Source organism: Pinus tabuliformis, chromosome 8 (genome assembly GCF_031772625.1).
Source record: "Pinus tabuliformis cultivar Carrire ecotype Pingquan chromosome 8, CPIR1, whole genome shotgun sequence".
NCBI classification, from domain to species: Eukaryota; Viridiplantae; Streptophyta; class Pinopsida; order Pinales; family Pinaceae; genus Pinus; species Pinus tabuliformis.
Window position 1 is genome coordinate 1,992,830,898 of NC_142294.1, and position 21,769 is coordinate 1,992,852,666.

At 37.8% G+C, this 21,769-nt stretch overlaps 1 protein-coding gene across 3 annotated transcripts in view; it reads left to right on the plus strand.

The window, feature by feature from the left end:
• The window catches only part of AAE17 (acyl-activating enzyme 17), a 351,148-nt gene that overhangs the window by 123,133 nt on the left and 206,246 nt on the right, over nucleotides 1-21,769 (plus strand). Inside the window, exon 6 of one of the 3 annotated variants that reach the window (XM_089374864.1) lies at nucleotides 15,168-15,296. The exons of the other annotated variants lie outside the window; for them this stretch is intronic. Within the exon in view, the coding sequence (XP_089230990.1) occupies nucleotides 15,168-15,296 (129 nt within the window). The remainder of the gene's footprint in view (nucleotides 1-15,167; nucleotides 15,297-21,769) is intronic. 3 annotated transcript variants of the gene reach the window in all.

Consider the following 21,769-nt stretch of genomic DNA (forward strand, 5'->3'; position numbering starts at 1 on the left):
GAATAAAAGAAGCAGCTTGACAGGGGGAGTACTTGGGCACCTCATTCGCCATTGATGTCAAAGGGGGGGAGAATGTTGGAAGGGCAAGAATATTGCCATCAATGACAAGGGGGGAGATTGTTAATCTAGGTTGTCATTGATGTCAATATGGCAGTGGTTGGGATGGAAAATATTTTTGAAAATGCCAGAAGATGACTACAGCTCTTGTGCCCTACCTCCGATGATCTTCGTGGAGACAAACCTCCAATACTGTTCAAGGAGAGAAGGCAATGAAGAAGGAAATAGAGGACATGATGTTGTCCCTACATTGAAGAAGGCAAGCATGATGGTGTCCCTATATTGAAGAAGGCAAGCATGATGATGACCCTACATTGAAGAAGGCAAGGACATAATAATGATGACCCTATGAGACAAGGACATGACAAGGACACAATTACTAACAAAGGAATCACCATGAAGAAGCCCTACACTTTATTTCTGCACTCATAAAGGACCAGTCACATTAAAAATGATTTTTCACCATCTTAGAGGCAAAATTCTTCCATGAGACCTACACCATCTTAAAGAGCATAATTTTTCCTTTCCAACGAGCTATTACTTAGCCCGAAACTCCAAGCGGTTTGGGAGAAATGAATTTTTGAAGTTAATTTATTAATTCTGGTCCTTGAGCCGACCTGTGCTAGGCCTGTCATGTCGGCCTCCCTCCATAAGACATGTCCATTCATCTTAAACGTCAAACTAGTATTAATATGAGTTCGGACACCTCATTTTAGCATCAATTTCCGGTGATAATTTCAGAGAAGGAGTACAAAATTAAAAGGAGGCTGAGGAGCACATTATAAAATACTGTTTGGGCATACTTCTGTGATTGGGTCTATTTTTAAGGGCAAGCTTACACCTGTAAGAAGGCCCCATTAGTATAGGAGGACAATTGATGTCTCAAGGACGTTTTTCTCCTCCTGTAATCTGATTTCTTAGCAAGGAAAGCAGCCATAGTTCAGAGCAGAATGAAGAAAATTGTGTGGTTTAGGAGAGGGTTATCTCATGCATATTAGCCAGAGTCTAAGCAGAGAAGGAAAGAAGGCTGCAGGCCTTACTCTGTCCTAAAACAGAGCTGCGTTTAGGTGGTGGGGCTGGTTATTAGCCCAAAGATCAGCGAGCAAGACAGGGATACTTCTCAGTCTCCTTAAGCCCTGACTGTACCTTGGATTAGTGCAGACTGTGGCTCGGACTGTGCCTCCTTTTAGAGTGCCTGGACTGTCCCTTATTGTAGTATTTCTGTAGCTTGGGCTGTATGGGACAGTGCCTCAGACTATGGTAACTCGGACAGTTTTGTGGAGTTTTGGAGGGTCGGATCACCCACTGTAATAACTCAGTTCTGCACTCTAGACAGCTGCCTGTGGAAGACCAAAGTCACAGTCTTGTGACAGTCATCTAAACTTCGGTCCAGAGACTTGTTTAGGAGCTCAGTTGATCTACACTTCACCTGTAGCTTAACTCTATGGAGGGCTCAGAATAGAAGAGACTCGGACTTGTGGAAAAGTTGCAAGTTTAAGGGCAGTCACATTAGTTTGCAGCCCGGTAATAGATATCTCGAACAAGTGTGGAAGCTACCTAGTGCAGTAAGCTTAGACAACCACCTTTGAGATAACTCTGATCTGTGGAGTTATAATTGCTCAGTTTATTGACTTGTGATCTGAAGTACAACAACCTGTGGAAGTAGTGCTCAAAGGAAAGTGTGGTCAGTCACCATTATATAACAGTGATACATGTGATAGATAAAAAAACTCTGCCTCCAAGATTGGAAGTACATATTTGACATTGGTTTGTAAGAGCTTGTATTTGGAAACATCTCTTGACAGTCTTTTGTATATATTGAAGTGGATTTGGAGCTGCTTTGAGAATACTCTTGAAGACAACCTTGGAGTGGCTTGTTGAAGTGAAATTGAAGACTCTTGAAGAAGTTATTTGAAGATCTTTGGTTGGGTACCATGAAGACACTTCGAAGAATTTGTGGAGACCTTGTTTGAAGTCTTTGTGGAGTGGTCTTGAAGAAGATCCAAGATTGGAGCCCTCTTGATGAGTAGCCTTGACTGACCTTGGAGACACTTTGGTGGGATATCTTGAAGATAACATTGAAGACCATGATGCATCGTTGATGTCATCATGAGGTAACTTGGAGAAATTGTTTGGTACCATGAAGAACAGTTGAAACACCTTCATGTGAAGATCAAGGTTGTCATTGATGACATGACGTGGAGACTAAGTTAAGGCATTGCTAAAGATATAAAGGGCTTGATGAAGAAGACATTGGGAGCCGTGAAGTACAACTAAACATATCTTGACGAAGTAAAGCAAGGGTTGGAGCCCAAGAGGTTGGAGCCTCGAAAAGGACAATGTTGATGCCTTGGAGGATAGTGTTGGAGCCCTAGAGGATTGGTGTCCTCAAGAAACCAGGTCGGAGTCTGTACTAGAGAAGGGTTGGTGCCCTAGGGGTTGGAACCTCTAAACGCAAGATTGGTGCCTTGGGAAGATAGGGTTGGTGCCCTAGAGGTCGGAGCCTCTGTAAGAACCTGTACCTCAAGCTAATTTCTAAATAGCAGAACATGAAATACTAAATACAAAATTTTAAAGAAATTTAATCTAATGAATACCAACTTTTCTGCTTTGCTGAAAATCTGTCTACTCCGCTACAATTCTTGTCTGGTTGTCTGCTCTGCTGAAAATTTGTTTGCTCTACTGCAATTCTTGATCGGCTGTGTCACCAAAACGACCAAAAACCACCCTGCCAAACTGAGTACAACCTAGGTACTCAGTCTCAGAAAGTTTTCAATTGAAGCAATCTGATTCTCTCGTGCCAAAAAGCATCAGTATAATCAAGACTCAAGTTTCCAAAAATTTTCTTCGTCTTTCCTCGCCCGCCCAAAATGGTTTTTTCCTTCTCCTTTTATTTCCTCATCCACCGCCTTCTTTTCTTCTTCGTGTCAATATTTTGGTTACGTGTAACTTTTATGAAATCGAATTTATTTGATTTCGTTGTTTTTTATTTGAATACGTAGTTTGATTTAATAGGTTTATTTATTTTATTATTTTATTTAATAAATTAATTAAATTTATAATTTTAATTAATTTATATTATTATTTTATTTATAGGCGGGTCATTACATACATCCCTTCTTCCAAAAACTTCGTCTCGAAGTTAGGGTTGCTAAAATATATTAGTGATTAATGTGAGTATATGTTTTCTTAAATATTTTAAGATTTTACAACTATAATATTCATGTCCTGCCTCGGTTGACTCTTCAAGCTACTCTAGAATCATCCTATCCTTCCTAATCTCTTCCGCTTCCATCCTATCCATCCTCTACTAGAGTATGCCATGGTGTCAGCTATACTGGTTAACCATTCATAGACTCTCAAGGGTGTCAACGTTGATTATATCAACCTGATTGCCCAGTAGGCATCTGGCAGTCATCATCACATGTCTAGGGGAGCGTGATTCGCACAGTCCTCCCATGACTCCAGGTTTTTGGAGGATAAACGGTGGGCAATACCTCCACCCCTCCTCGTGGGACCAGAGTTAATGTTCTTTCATGGAACCTTATTGAGTCTTAATTGTACTGAAGTTTTTGTCATCACGTGGCCGTTTTGGTAACCTGCCATATAAACACTTATCCATATATTATAACATATGCATCAATATTTATAAAATAAACAGTTTATGTATAGCTCATACATATTGTTATCTACAGTATAACATACTTGGTCATGTCCTGCTCATGTTATTGGCTTTCATATTGAAATTGTAATCATTCTTTCATTTCTATCTCATTAATCATATCAATATGCATAAATGAAACAAAATTTGTAATATCTTAATTCATAGCATAATTCGATTTAGATTTTATAACAAGGTTAATCAAATATTGAACTTCATCTTAGTATTCATAACTTAGTAAGGTAAATTTAAATAACATATTTCATCTTGGTATCCACGTACTAGTAGAATTAAGCAGATAACATATATTATATTTTGGTAACATAAAAATTTCTTCCAAAAATGGTTTTGAGTATCTGATTTAGAGTAAAGAAAATATATACAAAATATGGCTTAAAATTTTTCAAAATTGACACAAGTTGGGGTATTTTTGACATGATTTCCGTATCTTCCCAAGTAGCCAATCCAGGACTATACTTGTCCCACTGGACCTTAACTTGGTCTATCAGACGATTCCTGAGCTGTCGAACCTTATGTTCCAGTATACATAATGGTTCGACCAATATGATTTCTTCATCTGATACCTGCAGTTCCTTCCATTGAAGGTTATGAGATTTGTCAGCTATGTAATGCCTTAATACAGATACATGAAATACATTATGAACTTTATGCAAGTGAGGTGGCAGTGCAAGACGATAGGCAACAGGTCCAACTCTTTCCATGACTTTAAATGGTTCGATAAATCGGGGTGACAACTTTGTTCCTTTTCTGAATCAGATAGTGCTTTTATTTGGTTTGATGCGGACAAAACCCTGATCCCCTACTTTATATTTTCTGTCAGTTTCTGTGGGCATCAGCATAACTCTTTTGTCTATCCTGTGCTTCTGTTAACCGTTGTCTAATTTGTTTTACCTGCTCCTCCATCTTTTGGATTAATTCTGGCCCTATTATCACCCTATTTTCTAACATGTCCCAATTTAATGGTGTTCTGCAAGGTTTGTCGTATAATGCTTCAAATGGAGGCATTCCGATTGAACTATGGTAACTGTTATTGTATGCAAATTCGACCAAGGATAAGTACCTTTCCCAATGTGATTGTTGATCCATAACATACATCCTCAACATATCTTTTAGTACTTGATTTACGCTTTCTGTTTGCCTATCAGTTTCAGGATGATAAGCTGTACTCAAATTTAGTCGAGTTCCTAAGGTTGACTACATGCAAGTCCAGAATTTTGAAGTGAATCGTGAGTCTCTATCTGATATGATTTTTTAAGGTGCTCCATGAAATCTGATAATTTCATTTATGAATACTTGAGCTACGTTAGCAACTTCGTAAGTATCTCTTATTGGAATGAAATGGGCACTTTTCGTTAATTTATCCACTACCACCAAAATAGCATTGTGTCTTCGAGAAGTAAAAGGTAGCCCAGTGATAAAATCCATAGAAATGATTTCCCATTTGGTCATAGGAACGTCATGAGGTTGTAAGAGACCTGCTGGATGACAATGATCAACTTTTACTTGTTGACATTCCAAACATTTTGCAACGAATTGAACGATATCGCGCTTCATGCCCGTCCAGAAGAAGAGTTTCTTGGTATCAGTATACATTTTCTTTACTCCGGGATGTGCACAATATACAGCTCTGTGGGCTTCCTTAAGGATGGTGTCTCGGAGATCTTTATTATTAGGAATATACATCCTTTTATGAAATTGCAATATTCCATCATCTTCTAGTTCATATCCTTCAAACTTAGGTTCTTTTGGCTTTTTACTATCAAAACTAGATCTTACTTTTAAATATCAGCGATCTCTTATGAGATGTTCAAGTACTCGTTTCCTTAAGTCTACTTTGATAGGTATGATGGAAAATATTCGGGGTCTTCTGCTTAAAGCATCTGCCACTACATTCTCTTTTCCTTTAATGTATGATATTCCAAAGTCATATTCACTTATGAATTCACTCCATCGTCTTTGTCTAGCATTCAAGTCTCTTTGGGTGAACAAATACTGTAGACTTTGATGGTCGCTTTTAAGCATAAGGCTTAGCCCTATTAGATAGTGTCTCCATATCTTTAAAGCTAATATTACGACAACGAACTCTAAATCATGAGTGGCGTAGAGTTCTTCATGAGGCTTTAATTTCCTTGAAGCATATGCTATTACTCCTCTATCCTGCATTAATACTACACCTAATCCTTGTTTGGATGCATCAGTACATACAGAAAAATATTTGTCCATATCCGAGGCTCTTAAGATTGGTGCACTGGTCAACAGTATTTTGAGTACATAGAATGCTTTATTACATTCCTCAGTCAATTCATACTTAACACCTTTACGTTGAAGAGTTGTAATTGGCTTTGCAATTTTAGAGAATCCTTCCACAAATCTTCGGTAGTAACCGGCTAAACCCATAAAGCTTCGTACTTCAGGTGCATTTTTTGGTATTGGCCATTCCATGATTGCCTTTACCTTCTCAGGGTCTACTGAGATCCCTTCACCTAATATGATATGACCTAAGTAATGAATTTTTTCTTGAAAGAAAGAACACTTGGATAACTTTCCATATAATTGGTGTTTTCTGAGGCAAGATAATACTATCTGTAAATGGTCTTCATGCTCTTTCTCATTCTTGGAATAGATAAGAATATCATCTAAGAAAACTTGTACAAATTGATCAAGATATTTGTGAAAAACATTGTTCATAAGGTTCATGAATACTGCTGGTGCATTAGTCAACCCAAATGGTACCACTGTGAATTCATAATGTCCAAAGCGTGTTCGGAATGCTGTCTTAGAAATATCGCTTTCCGAAATCCTTAACTGATGATAGCCTGATCGTAGATCAATTTTTGAAAAGATAGCAGCTCCTTTCATTTGGTCAAAGAGGTCATCAATTCGAGGCATTGGATACTGATTCTTTACTATAGCTCGATTCAAGTCTCGGTAATCTATGCATAATCTTAAGGAACCATCTTTCTTCTTGACAAAAATTACGGGAGCACTTTAAGGTGATATATTGGGTCGAACGTGTCCTATATCCAATAGTTCCTTAAATTGAATTTGTAGTTCTTGAAGTTCTGGAGCTGTCATTCTATAAGGTGTTTTAGAGATTGGTTGAGTACCAGGTTTCAATTCTATTGTGAGATCTAGCTCTCTTTCAGGGGGTAATCCTGGTAGTTCCTTTGGAAATACATCCGGGAATTCGACTAACACAAGATATTGTTCTAAGGATGGTCCTTTTTCTTTACTTACTTCTTGAATTACATATGCCTGACAACCTTTCCTTAAGCAACGTTTCATTTTCATTGCTGATATGTAGCATAAAGATAATTTTCTCTTGATACCTTGAATTTGGATTGCCTCTCCTTCATCATTTATACCGAGAATTCTTTTCTCATAACAGTTTACCCACGCTTGATGAGCTTTTAACCAATCCATACCTATGACAAGATCATAAGTTCCTAGGGTTGTGACATAAACTTTCAATTTAGTCGAACAGACCCCTAGATCAATTTTGCATTAATCCACACTTAAGTTTACGAATGAGAGTTCTCGTGAGGCCATTTCTACCTGTCTGAAATCATTTTTTTTGCACGCTGCTAACCCGCATTTATTTAATGCATATGACGAAATAAAACTATATGTGGCACCAATATCAAATAAGATTTTGAATTTTATACCATTAATAATAGCCGAAGATTCCACTACAGTGGATTGATGTGCTGTTTGATTGTTGTTGACTAATGCATGGATTCTATGATTGCCTTGGGTATTTGGTATTGGTTCCTTTCCAGTCCTATGCAATATACTTGATGAAGCTTCTAGACAATCACGTTGAAAATGCGGTCCTCCACATCCCCAACAATTAACCTGGGTCGGTCCTCTTGAATCATAATGTGAATTTCTAGATAAAGAGCTTCGTCCTCTCATGCTGCTTCCTCTCGAATTTCTTCCTCTATTAGCAGTTCCACGAGATTTCCATGGACTTGTGTTTGATGATTCAACGACTATAGTATTAACTGCCATGGGAGCTCTTGCTCCTACACTTCTTGGGTAAATCTACCACCATAAGGTGGTCTTAAGTTACTTCTTCTAAAGAAATTTCGGGGAGTCTTTCCTGAAAACCCTGATTGTAGAGGCTTTGTTGGCCCGACATCCTTTTTGGTTCCCAGATGTTTTTCTGCATAGCGGCCACATTCTACCGCCTCAGCTACTGATGATGGTTTCCACATCCTAACCAAGGCCCTGATACGAGGGTTTAATCCAAATATGAAGCGTTTAGCTTGACGTTCATCAGAATCTAAGTAATGAATGTATTTTACAAGCTCCATAAACCTTATTTCATATTCTTCCACTGTTTTATTACCTTGAATTAATGTATGGAAGGCCTTTCTTGTTGTTCTTGAAAGTATGGAGGTAAATACTTAGCGTAGAATCTTTCCTCAAACAATTCCCAAGGGACATTATCTGTTGTGAGATGTAGTTGTTTTTCCAGATTTCCCCACCAAATCAAGGCGCTTTCTTTTAATTGAAATATGACAATTTTTGTTTTTGAAGAAGAAGAGTACTCTCTTAGTTTAAAACATCTGTTCATTCCTTCTAAACACGCCTCAACACGTTCTCTAGCTTGTCCTCCAGAAAATTCTGGGAGTTTAATTTTCTATAACTCCCTAGAAATATCTTCTTTTGATATTTTATACTTGGAATTTTGTTGTTTTGTTGAATTGGTTTCTATAGGTTGAGGTTGCTCTTCTTTGGTCTTAGCCATTGTCGACCCTTTTAATGTTTCCAATAAGGCTTCCAATGAGTGCATTATCATGGTCAACTCCGGTGTTGGAGCAATTGGTGTTGATGATGGTCTTGATGGAGACAGTGATGGTGGTGGTGATGAAGATGGTGATGACGATGGTGGTGGCGTTAATGACAAGGTTGCTGCCCGATCACGTCACCGTCGTTGATATGTCCTTATCATCGTAATGTTTCCTGTATACATAATAAAATTGTAAAAATTTTGAAGTATACTTTCATATTTAACGTACAATTAGCAATTTTAAATTTACAAACTGGTATAGTTATTTTTGCTATTTTTACCTGTTAGGCAGGTCTTACTGGTACTGAGGTCAAGGAGGGTGGTCTCACGACCTCCTTGTCCTAATGCAAGGTATTCTATTCTAATGCATAATAATACTTATTCTAATGCATGGGTCTTTATAAACCTTATTTTTTTAAAATTAGATTATTATTATAATCATTGTAACATAGCATAAATAATAGTCTAAAATATTTTGAACATATATACCTGAACGTAAGGTCTAAACTATTCTTTTGAACATGACTTAATTGAAGAAGGGATAAACCCTTTACAAAAAAAAATAAAAATTTATGCCTAAATATATATAAAATAAAAACATAATATAATCTGCTATACAACTCAAATTTTACTAAGTCTCTCTTATAACACTCATTCTCTTAGCAAACATCTCCACAAGATTTTAATACATATGTGCTTTTATTCCTAGGCATTAATAAACTAATAAAAAAAATAAAATTGATCGTCCTTAATAAATCCTTGAAGAAACTTTTTATTTATTAATTTATGATGACTAAATAAAATATACACTTCCTAAATATATAATTAATAATATTCATGTCGATTATTAACGAATTAATTTAGATATAATTTACTAATAAATAATATAATTAAGTCTTGCTAGGACTCCACGATCGTTTGGTATGTGCGTCTCCACAACAACACGCCTGCACACTTCATTGTCAGTACTCAAATTTCCACGAAGGTGATTGGCGTGTCGACAGAAGGCTAGAGCTTATGTCCTTGTGGATAGAGATTCAAATTACACGCCGATCATTTCTTCTCTTGATGTCTAGGTGCTTTTCCTTGTAGAGTTCGTGGTGCTTTATTATATTCCCTCGTGGCTTTTCGCTTGGCTTGGCAGTTGGATGTTAACTTGATACTTTGATATTATGCATAGAGCATTATATTTTCTTTCCTTCCTTCGATTTTGGCATTTCCAACAATGATCGAAATGATTTTGAAAAGAGCCTGTTGTTTTCATAGGATTATTGATATTGCAAGTCCAGAGCTTTTCGTAAATAGTGAAAATGAAGCTCTCTGCCCATTTTGTGCCCTGTTGAGGTAGTGCTCTAATCTATTGATGTGTTGTAGGATATTAATGACATTTGGAATTTTTTTGACTTGTTTGTCTTCTCAATTGAAGTATCGAGCCAGAGATTCGAAATCCGAAAATCTGCGTGTTCTTGCCAATCATAATTGAGGCGTTTGTTCACAGGTATTTTGCTGTAAATGACCCTAAAACAGAGACATCCAGATTTGAGTGAGTGACTGGACAAAGTCAGAGATTTCCTGCACTGATGCTCTGAGTCCACAGAGGGTTTGTTGGGAGTTTTCTTGAGTTCATTTGTGTTATAGTTTTGGCTTTTAAAAGATTATATTGGCAGAGTGTTTCTCTTCATCACTCTGTTATCCAGATCTTGAACACTACATCTTTTGTGTTTGTGATAAGCGGTTTAGCACAGTCATTCATACTGAAGCAACAATTTGAATTTAGAGAAAGGTGTGACTTTTATCTTGATTATGGTTGTTTATAGAGGTTTTGAAGCAGAATATGAAATAAAGGCTGCATTCTAAGAAAGAGGGAGAAAGAATATTGAACTGGAGGAGTACTTGCCTTATTTCCTGAAATAAAACAGTATGCATGTGCACTTGACATCAATATTGTGTCTAATTATAATATATATCTTTTCCTCTTTTAGTTATGTGCTTCAAGGTATCACTTGACTATTGATTCAATCTAATAAATATTGGGATATAGTGCTATTTTGAAATTTTATGGTTGTGACGAGGCTCACTCATCAGGAGAAAATATTTTATGTTTATGGTTGTATCTTGATTTATGTTTATGGTTTGTTGCAGAATCTGAAGCTCAACCTAATTGTTAGGAAAGGGAAACCCTCTCGACAATTGACCATCTAGTTATGCCATGTTCATGTTGCTACAGCCTCAAGCAAGGAAGCAAGATAAGCAAGGGTCTTAGTCCATCTATTCAATCCGAAATCATGAATAGGATAACAACTAATGCTACTCTTTCGACGATTAAAGGAATTGGAAAAGACAACCCTAGAAACTCTAGGTATAGCAGGCTAAATTAGGGAATTCTCATTCGGTAGTACCAATAAAATGGAATTGCGATCAAGCATCCACCCGTCATTAGTAGGCAGGCGGCAGGGAGTATGGTTTAATGGGCCTTTAGGATCCCAAGGGTTTGAGAACCAGCTCTGATACCAAACTGTAAAATCCTATACCTCAAGCTAATTTCTAAATAGCAGAACATGAAATAATAAATACAGAATTTTAAAGAAATTTAATCTAATGAATACCAACCTTTCTGCTTTGCTGAAAATCTGTCTACTCTGCTGCAATTCTTGTCCCGTTGTTTGCTCTGCTGCAATTCTTGTCCGGTTGTCTGCTCTGCTGCAATTCTTGTCCGGTTGTCTGCTCTGCTAAAAATCTGTTTGCTCTGCTGCAATTCTTGACTGGCTGTGTCACCAAAACGGCCAAAAACCACCCTGCCGAATTGAGTACAACCTAGGTACTCAGTCTCAAAAAGATTTCAATTGAAGCAATCCAATTCCCCCGTGCCCAAAAACATCAGTATAATCAAGACTCAAGTTTCCAAAAATTTTCTCCGTCTTTCCTCCCCCCCAAAATGGTTTTTTTCCTTCTCCTTTTATTTCCTCATCCACCGCCTTCTTTTCTTCTTCATGTCAATATTTTGGTTACGTGTAACTTTAATGAAATCGAATCTGATTTGATTTCGTTGATTTTTATTTGAATACTTAGTTTGATTTAATAAGGTTTATTTATTTTATTATTTTATTTAATAAATTAATTAAATTTATAATTTTAATTAATTTATATTATTATTTTATTTATAGGCGGGTCATTACAGCCTCACTAAAGTCCAACTTGGTGCTTGGCAACAGGTTGGAGCCTGGGAGATTGAAGATTGGTGTTTTCATCTAGGGTTGGAGCCCTATATACATTGTACTTGATTTATTGTGAAAAAGAACTTAATAAAAGCATTTATTCTTATTGTTCATTTTGTGTTCTAAATATAAATGATCTAACTGGTAAAAGTAACAATTGAAAAGAAATACTGATTCACCCCCCTTAGTGTTTCCAACAATTGGTATCAAAGCTAGTACCTTCACTCAAAGCCTAACAACTTGAAGGTTCGTTTATTTAATGGTTATTGTTTTTTATGGCTATTTTCTTTGATAAATGGCTAAAAATACTTTAAAAACCCCATGCACACTATAGGATTTAATCCATCACACAAATATCTGGGATTCAAACAATGTTGGTTTGGAGACCAAGTACTGAAGTACATGCAAACACTATGTATTTATCTCAAAACAATTTGTTAATCATATGGCGAGTCAAATCACCTAAGATTAGCCCAAAACTATCAATTGAATAATTTTATCTCCATTTAATGAAAAGCATATCTTACCATTTATCAACACAACATAGGAAAGCCTGTAGTTAGTACATACCATGAATCAATGAACATGGAACACCTTGAATTGCACCCCAAAGTCTTTATTATGATAGAAAAAATAGTTCCCAACGGGACAATAGTTTACATGAATACTTTAGCAACAATTTCTTAGTCATAAATTAGATGGCTAGAGACTCAAATGACTCTTTAATTTATAGATAAAGCCTCGAAGTGAAAAAGAATAGCTAGTATGCTTGATCTTGGTCAAAATAATCTCGGTTGTAAAAAATACTTGATCATACTTTAATCTTAGCTATTGAATTTTTATTTTTGGGGAATTTTCGAATTTATCATTTAATTCCATTTTTATTAGTTCAAAATTAATTATTTTGAGTTAATTTCTTCAAAAATTTGACTTTGACTTAACCACCAATGTTTTATGGTCCAATTTTTTTTAAATATCCAATATTCCCTTGATGGAGAACCTCCAAAAATTAATTCTTTTAAGACCCACGAATTTTTCACTTGGAGAATTTAATTTTCCTAAGACATTTTAATTTGACTCTAAATTAATTAATTTTCTAGCTTAGTATTTAATTTTATTTTGTTAGAAAAATTAATTAATTGAGACTTGAGGGGATTAATTATTTTTCCACCCTCCAATATTTTAACCATGGTGTCTAAGTATGAGGGATCATGCATTAAAATATTTTTTACATAAGATTTTTTTACAATTCAACCCTCAAAGGGGGAATATCTGTTCGGCTTAGACCCTCAAATTGCATACCCAATCCGCGGCACAATATGATATAGTAGACCAAGTGATTTGTAATAAAATAATTTAGTCAACTAGCTTAAATTATTTTCCAATCATTTTTACATAAGACTTGACTAGAACACTAAGACTCACTTAAGACTTTGATGAAGAATTCCACTCTAGCTTTGGGGCGAGGTTGGAGGGAAAAACTCTGTTGACCATCCATGCTTAGAAACACAAATGAATCAGTGAGATGAAAAACCTCGTAGGATGAAAGCCTCGCCAAAATAATAGGCTTACCTAAGTTGTTACATACCTTCACGGTCTTACTAGCATCATTTACATTACATAACTTGCAGAATGAGTTTACAATGACACATAAATTGTTGATGGATGATCCGATCTCATTGAAAAAATTGGTACTTCCACGTCCTTGGAACTTTGACAAAAACTATGCAACATCTCCTTCAACGAAACAATCAAGACTTTCATTCTTCTAGGAGTCACAAACTTCTCTTTGTGCTCCATGCTTCCTCGAAATCCCTTTGACATACCCTTCTCCCTAAGAAAACTTATTTTCTATATGTTAGTGGTTACCAATCTTTGATTTCATATGTTATGTCCTATCTATCGCTTGCTTAACTCTTTGTTATGGTTGCGTCCTCCATGTCTCATGCCACTTGTTTTCCTCGGAAGGTATTACGAGGGATATTTGGGAGAGATATTGGGGCCTTGAGCACTAGTATGACTTTTAATGGGGAAGGATTTTGAGGAATTTATCAAGCATGGCATTAATTCTCTTACGTTCCATATTCATGATCATTTCAATGACGAGTTTGCTTAGGTTTCTTCCCTTCATGGCCACAATGCATAATCCCTTGATTTTTAAGTCAATTAACTAGTATGATCCAAAAAATTATAGAGCTATCATTATAGTGTTGTGTAAATGTTCTATGTTTTGGCTATTTTCCAGGCATATTTTTCAATCCTTTTTGTCTGAAATCTGGCCAGAAATTGTTGGAATTGCAGATTTGAGTTGTTGAGTCTGTACAATCCAAGTGTCCTAGGGAAACGTTCTCCATAAATTCCTTTTCAGAGAGTATTCCTCCATGCATAGATAAAGCTTTTTTCAGATAACATGTCTGTTTGCTCATTGAATTCATGATTGCAATCAGCACCAGATTTTCAACATGGTTTCTTTGGTTTTGCCCAGTCTATGATCATTTCCGAGTCCTCCATAACCCAGAGGCTGCCAATTCCTTTTTCAACCATAATTTTCAGTAGTAACCGTAAAACATGAAACTCAGGTGTATTATTAGTCCCCTGAACTGCTGCATATTTGAATGAAATAAAATGATTTCTATTGATGAAAAAAATACCACTAGCTCCACACATACCTAGAGTTCCTTGATAGGCACTATTAAAAAAATCCCAAGCCATATGCATATCTAATTTGATGAAACACCTAAACTGTAGGGATTTCGTTTCCTTGAAAGATCATATCATTTCTTGCAAGCTAAGGCTCCCACAACACAAAACATGGCAATGCCTTGTGAGCATCCATTATCTCGGCCTTACACCAGCTTTCAAAACATGCTAAAAGGGATTAGTGTCACACACGCACACATCTATATATATATATATATATATATTACAATCTCCAGTTTAGCTTTGTCAAATTGTTGCTGTGTCCTAGATATGTGAGTTTGACTATTGTGATATGAAGACTGGACAAATAAGAGTCTTCTTCCTGTTGGGTCTGTTTGTTAATCACATGTCATTAATTTATTTTCCATAACTTGGTTAACTTTCTTTGTTTGTCAAATGTTATCATTCATGTGAATTGATAAATCTGAAATGTGAGGTTTGAAGAATGGATACTACGTAAGGATTCTGAATTTCTGTTTTTTTTTTGTTAGTTGTAAGATTTCCTTAAATTTGATCTAATCTGTTCATGCAGGATGTTATCATTCGAGGTGATAAAACACTTCCTCTCTACACGTAAGTTTCTTAATTTCAGGTGTAAATTGTAAAATTCAAAATGGAGATGATATTCAACTTCTTGTTGTATTTTTGATACTTCATCTTTTGTATCTGCTTCAAATATTCTACTTTTTCATTGCCTTTATAATATTGTTTGTTGCAGTAAAGTTATTGAGGCCAGTGCTCCAATTGCAGTAGTGGTGCCTGGAAGTGACACCCAATTATGCATGCCTTTACGAGAAGGTGACATTTCTTGGGAAGATTTTTTGTGTCGATCTGCCTCCATGGAAAGGTCACTACTTTTAGTTTAATCTATTATTGATAGTGATATTGATCTCGATCTTATTATTGGTTTCTCATGCAATATACAATAATTTGAATCCTAATTTTATGATTATTTTTACAATACTTTAGTGAAAAAGAGGGGCATTGTTATATACTTTAAAATTTCACACAAGCTACCATTTGTGTTGAAGGTGTTTAAAGAATGAAAACTTAGTTTATAACCTAGATTCGTTTGTATAGCACAAAATGATACCTGTTACTGATTCAATTAGCATGGCTGTAAAGGTCCATGCAACCTGTTGGGATTGGCAAACACAAGGTAAGGGCCCATTGTCACCTTGGTGGGAACCTCCACTCTTTAGACCCAAGTTTCTCCTTTAAAGCCAAGGGATGATTTCAACTTGATACCCCAACCAACTGAAAGTAAGACTAGGGATAGCGATTCTTAGTTGGGTGGACGTAGTGACTTGGAGGTTGGCGCAGGGCCCATGCAGGGGCAACACAGAAGTAGTCGTGGAACTCGCAGTTCAGCTGCTGGATCAACAGTGTTGAGTGAGGTAATCTCACCAGTCTTTCTTGCTAAGTGATTTTCTCTGTAACTGTATTGTCGGGAGTGCATCTAGAGTTGTATTGAGAATACTTCTGCATAATAATAAAACCCTTAGATCTACTGCATTGATTTTCCCACATTGGGTTTTTCCGGGGACATTTGTCCAAAAATCACTGTGTCACTTGTGTGTATCTTTCTATATTGTTCTGCTCTTGTTTTGGGCAAATTAAGTAATTAAAGGTTGCAGTTGTATTAGCTTCGACATTTGCTGTAGGAAGAAGTAAATAATTGTTTCAGTAAATAGGAGAAGCTTAATCAGTTGTTGCAGTAGTAGATTCGGGTGGGATTCTCGAATCTTCACATGGTATCAGAGCGAGTGTAGGTGAAGCAAGAAGAGTAGTGCCAGATAACCCAATGCTGAGCTGAAAAGGAGGTCGAAAAAGATGCAGGAGGCAGCAGTTCGAATCCCCAGAGGGGTTGCGCAGTCCAAGCTGGAAGGACAAAATTTCGAGGTAGTCTCACTCTGAGTGAGTGGACAGAGAGAAGGGCTACCCGATCGAGATATTGCCATGGCAGAGGGAGCAGTGTTGAAGCCTCAGCGCGAGGAGAAGCTGGTGGGACGTAGTCTTTTCGGCAGGCAGATTGCTGGGCTGAAAATCGTCAGAAGAGAGAGGAGAAGCACAGTGAGGGAATTTTTCCTCAATAGACTTTCTACCAAGAAGTTCACTTTCTTATTGGCTGAGCAACAACAGTAAGAAGTAGGGAGGAGCAGTTCGACATTTTCGTGGAAGAGATGGCAACCAGTGAGCTGAGAGATCAGGATAGGTTGGATGGGGCATCCAAATATGTCATTTGGAAGGCAAGGATGTCATTCCTTCTAGATGAGCATGCCCTCAAGACATATGTCGACAGCGTGGTGGTTGTGCCTGCAGATGTAGATCCATTGAAGAAATACAAGGCAGAAATGGCGAAGGCAAAGAGAATGATCCTCGATGGAGTGAAGGATCATGTAGTCTATCACATCGCTAGCAGATGGACTGCTAAGGAGATGTGGGATGCGTTGTCTACATTGTATCAGGGATCTTCTGAACAATGAAAGATGTACCTTGAGAAGAAACTGAGATCTGCTCAGATGCAGAAGGGGGAGCGTGTAGATCCATTCCTCACGAAGCTTCAGGAGACTCAGGATGAGTTGTATGATGTGGGGTCTGCACCTCAAGACTCAGAGTTGGTTAGACTAGCCTTCAGTTCTGTCTCAGATGAGTGGCAAGTCTTTGTTTAGAGTATCTTGGGCAGGGCGAATTTGCTGAATTTGGATGAGATGTGGGCACCTCTCAAGCAAGATGAGCTGAGAAGAGACTTGGTCAAGTGTAAACTTGACGGAAGCAATAACAGTGGGTCGAAGCCCAAGGAGGAGGAGGAGGAGAATGCAACCCTTGCATCTAAGGGACAGCAAGAGCAACGAAGGCGGAAGGACACCTTGAAGATAAAGTGCTTCAGGTGTGGTGGGATGGGTCACTACGCAACTCAGTGTCATCTTAGGAAGAAGGAAAAAGGTGAGAAGCACGATCCGAAGGCTGTGCCCACAAAGATCGAGGAGGAGGAGTTCGCCATGACAGCCGAAATACCTCTAGGAGGGAGGTGCACTGATTTGGAGTTGTAGTTTGAAAGAGCTACAGATGGGCAATATCCTTGAGGAGCCCACCTCTCGGATCAATACCTTGCTACGAGAGACCAATTTTGTGGTAGCAGGATGGATTAGTGTTGGATGGTGTTGAGGTGTGTCGGAGAGACAGTTGCAGTGGCTAGGAGCACCAGAGACCGAGCATCGCAGAGCAAAGTTGGAAACAATGCAGAGGTCAACAGTGGCACAAAAGGTTCAGAGGGTCAGTGTAAGAGACTAGCAACAATCAGGTTCCAACATTCACATGGTATCATACTGAACACAATTAGTTTAGTAATTTGGGATGTTTTTCCATTGCTGATGGAGTAGCAACGAAAATTTGCAGTGCAGTGGCAGTGCCAACAACAACATGGATGCAAAATTTTAGAGGAAGTTGCAATGTTGACAGTGGTGGGGTCAGTAGCAGTACATATGCAGCATTTGCGAAGCAGTTGATGGACAACATGTCATACATTAGCAACGCAGACTAAGATGTACAGAATAGGGTGATGCTCTAGTAGGGTGCATTGTTAGAGCACATTCCTCGCTAAGAGGGAGTGTTGATTTCTGGTAGCATCAAATGTGCTCTAACTCTCAAATCTTGCAGGGAGGCTTGGGAACATATATTCCAAAGAACCCAGAAAGCATTTTGGGAAATTCCACCCAGAAACAATTTTATTGAAATAATTAATTATTTTTAATGGGACCGTAAGTCTAAACTTAGGAAAATAAAATAATTAATGGGTATTAATATAAATTGTGGGTGTAACTTCTAGGAGAAGATGAGGATAAAGAAGAAATGATCTTAGCCATTGATTAGCTTTTAATATGGGCCGTTGAATGTCAATGAGGAGATTATTTAAGGAGGCTTGAGGGTCACTTGGAAGGACACAGTTCAAAAGTTTGATTTTTTGAAGCTGAGGAACTGGCGAGAGAATTTCGATAGTGAGGTGTTGCAGAGAGGGGTAGAGAGAGTTTTGGCTAGAGGATCTTCTCTAGAGCCAAGAATACTCAGTAGAGACAAAAAGACACACAGAGGAGGCAACATAGAGGGCAGAGAGGGTGACGCAGAGCCAGGAAGAGGTCACGTAGGCCCCACGTAGAGCAGTGCAACAACTTCTAGCGCAGAGGTCCAAATTTGCTGAGGGAGTTGACGTTTCTGAGCGAGGAGGGCTGGAGAAGGCTCCTTAAGGCAGATCGATTCTTAGTTGGGCTGATGCAGTGTCTTAGACGCTGACGCAGGGGCAGCGTAGAAGTAGCTGGGGAACTCGCAGTTCAACTGGCGGATCAGCTGGGATCAACAATGTTGAGTGAGGTAATCTCAACAGTCTTTCTTGCCACGTGATTTTCTCTGTAACTAGATTGTTGGGAGGGCATCCAGAGTTGTATTCAGAATACTTCTGCATAATAATAAAAACTCTTTGATCTGTTGCACCAGTTTTCCCGCATTGGGTTTTTTCGAGGAAATTTGTCCAAAAAATACTGTGTCACTTGTGTATATCTTTATCTATTGTTTTGTTCTTGTTTTGGGCAAATTAATTAATTAAGTAAAGGCTGTAGTTGTATTAGCTTCGATATTTGTTGTAGGAAGAAGTAAATAATTTGTTTCAGTAAATAGGAGAAGTTTAATCAATTGTTGTAGTAGTAGATTCAGGTGGGATTCTCGAATCTTCGCAATGACAACCTCAATGAAGACATAAAACATGCTAGGAGGAGCCTCCAACTACATGGCATGGAAGAAGAGGATAGATCTTATTCTCGATAAGCATAAAGTGTTGGATCTTGTTCAAGGAAAAGTTAAGAAACCTATAGATAATGTAGGAAAGGAGAAATTTAGGGAAATCGACATCTTGGCTATGAATATGATAGTAGATGGAATAAAGGACAATCTAATCCCATACATATCCAATATAGATTCTGCTAAAAAAATGTATGAAGCCCTCTCCAAGTTATTTACCATCAAGAACATTGGTCAAATAGCTAGTTTGAAGAATGAACTAATAAGAGTAAAGATGACGAAAGATGATACTATTTCATCATATTTTGTAAGGATCTCTAGAATAAGAGATGAACTCCAAGCTATAGAGATGAAGTTGTGCCAGAGAAAAAACTTGTAATTGCTGCACTACTAGGTCTACCAAAATCTTGGAGTGCTTTTGCATAAGGAATTAGCAGTTGGAAAGATTCTCCAACCTTTGAACAAATGTGGAATGCATGCAGTGAAGAAGAATCCCGCATCTCGTTAGTAAATGACAGAAAGGAGGATTAAGAAAACAACACTTCTAATGCCTACTCTGCTCATCACAAGAGAAAGGGAACATACAAGAAGTCTAAAAGGACCAAAGAAGAATGTGGATCTATCAAATATTGTGTGCTACAACTGTCATAAAATGGGGCACTACAAAAGCTAATGTCATGAGAATCCAAGGAATAAGAAGAGAGAAAGAGAACATGCAAATGTTGGCGATGAAGCTCCGCCTAAGAAGAACAAGACTGAAGAATCTGAAGTCAAAGACTTATACTATTAAGTCTCCTCTTACATATCCTTCTTAATCTACTATTTTACGATTTTGTAATATGTTTTGATTTCTAGAGTTTGTAGGTCTAATATATCTTGTTAAAACTTTTGTGCTGTTTAAAGTGTAGGTATCCCTTAGAAAGATAGGGTTAAGAGGGAGCTTCACCATTTTACCAAAAGATAAGTATATTGTTCTTTGTTTCATATTTCATGTTTGGTTTCCTCCTCACATCGAGATTTGTTTGTATTATATACTAGTAACCTTTCCCTTATATTTTCCTTGGTTAGTAAAGCTTGTAGAATGCACAAAGGTTATGGAGGAAACTTCAAAGTATAGACTTGAATCATGAAAGAAGTTTTGTTGCAAAGAAAGCCCTTCAAGAATTGATGTCCGACAAGGTGTTTTAAATAACAATTCAAGCTGAAGAAAGCAGTAAGCTAACATAGGGAGCACGGGAGACATGCAGCAGCGAGAGTAGCCAGTGCGAGCAGAGTTAGATTCGAATGGAGAATGGTAGGGGGGGAGCTCGACTCCCTCCTACAAAGAAGCAGTGGCCAGCAGAAGTAAATCACCTGCTGGAACTAGTAAAGACGGCATGAACTTTAGAAACAGGGTCAATGAAAAGGAAATAGATGGGACCAGAACAAAAGAAGACAACATCACAAAGGACAAATAGGAAGAAAACAAAAGTCTGGGTTCAAGAGACAGAAAACAGAAAGGACCCTGCAAACCAAAAGCAGAAATCACTCCTCGAGTAATATTAAATGATCGTGCTCTGCAGGAGCACAGGGAACATATGGGAACCTACGCCGTTATCTGTAAATTCATGGGACTATGGCCCACTGAAAAGGCTTTATAGACGTGGATCAAGTATCATTGGAAGCCCAAAGGAAGCATTGACCTACATCTAGGGTCAAAAGAATTCTTCATAGTAGTGTTCTCCAATATCAAAGATAAAGACAAAATATTCGAGGGAGGACCTTATTTTTTTGTTGTAGCAGGTCTCTACATGAGACCTTGAAGAATGAACTTTGTCCTAGAGAGGGAGACTTTCTCTTTAGTTCCTGTGTGGTTAAGGCTCTACTCTCTACCTCTTGACTATTGGCAGACTGAATTGTTGGCTGCCATTGGTAATAAACTAGGACACTATGTTAAAGCTTCTGAAGCCACAAGAAGAGGAAAATATACCTCCTTTGCTAGGATATGTGTGGAAATGGATCTATCAGGAGCACTTCCGGACGAAGTCATCTTGGAAGTTTTTGATGAGGAGTGGGTGCAGACGGTAGACTACGAACATATCCCCTTCAGATGCCGAAGATGTCATGAACATGGGCATTTATTAAGAGACTGCCCTCTCAACAAAGATGATAACAAAGATAAACAGAATGCAACGAAGGACACTGAAAGCTTCCAGAAAGTGGCTAGCAGAGGAAGGGGCGGAAAAGGGACCAAAGCAACATCACACTGTGGGGAAAAAGGGTAGTCAGAATAAGTTTCAAGTGCTAGAAGAGCCTGAAGAAATCACAAGAGAGATTCAATATCAGGAGGAAAATGCTAAAGAAAAGGGAAAAAAAGAGGACACAAATCATTCTTCAGACATTGACTCTCAAAAAGAAGCCATGAGAAGTGAAACAGAAATGGAAATGGACCAGGAAATAACCCAAAGCGAAATAGATCTGGAAGAACACGAACTACAAGATATCCTTGACAAGGAAAACTTGGATCTGGAAGGATTCCTGATGCAAGGA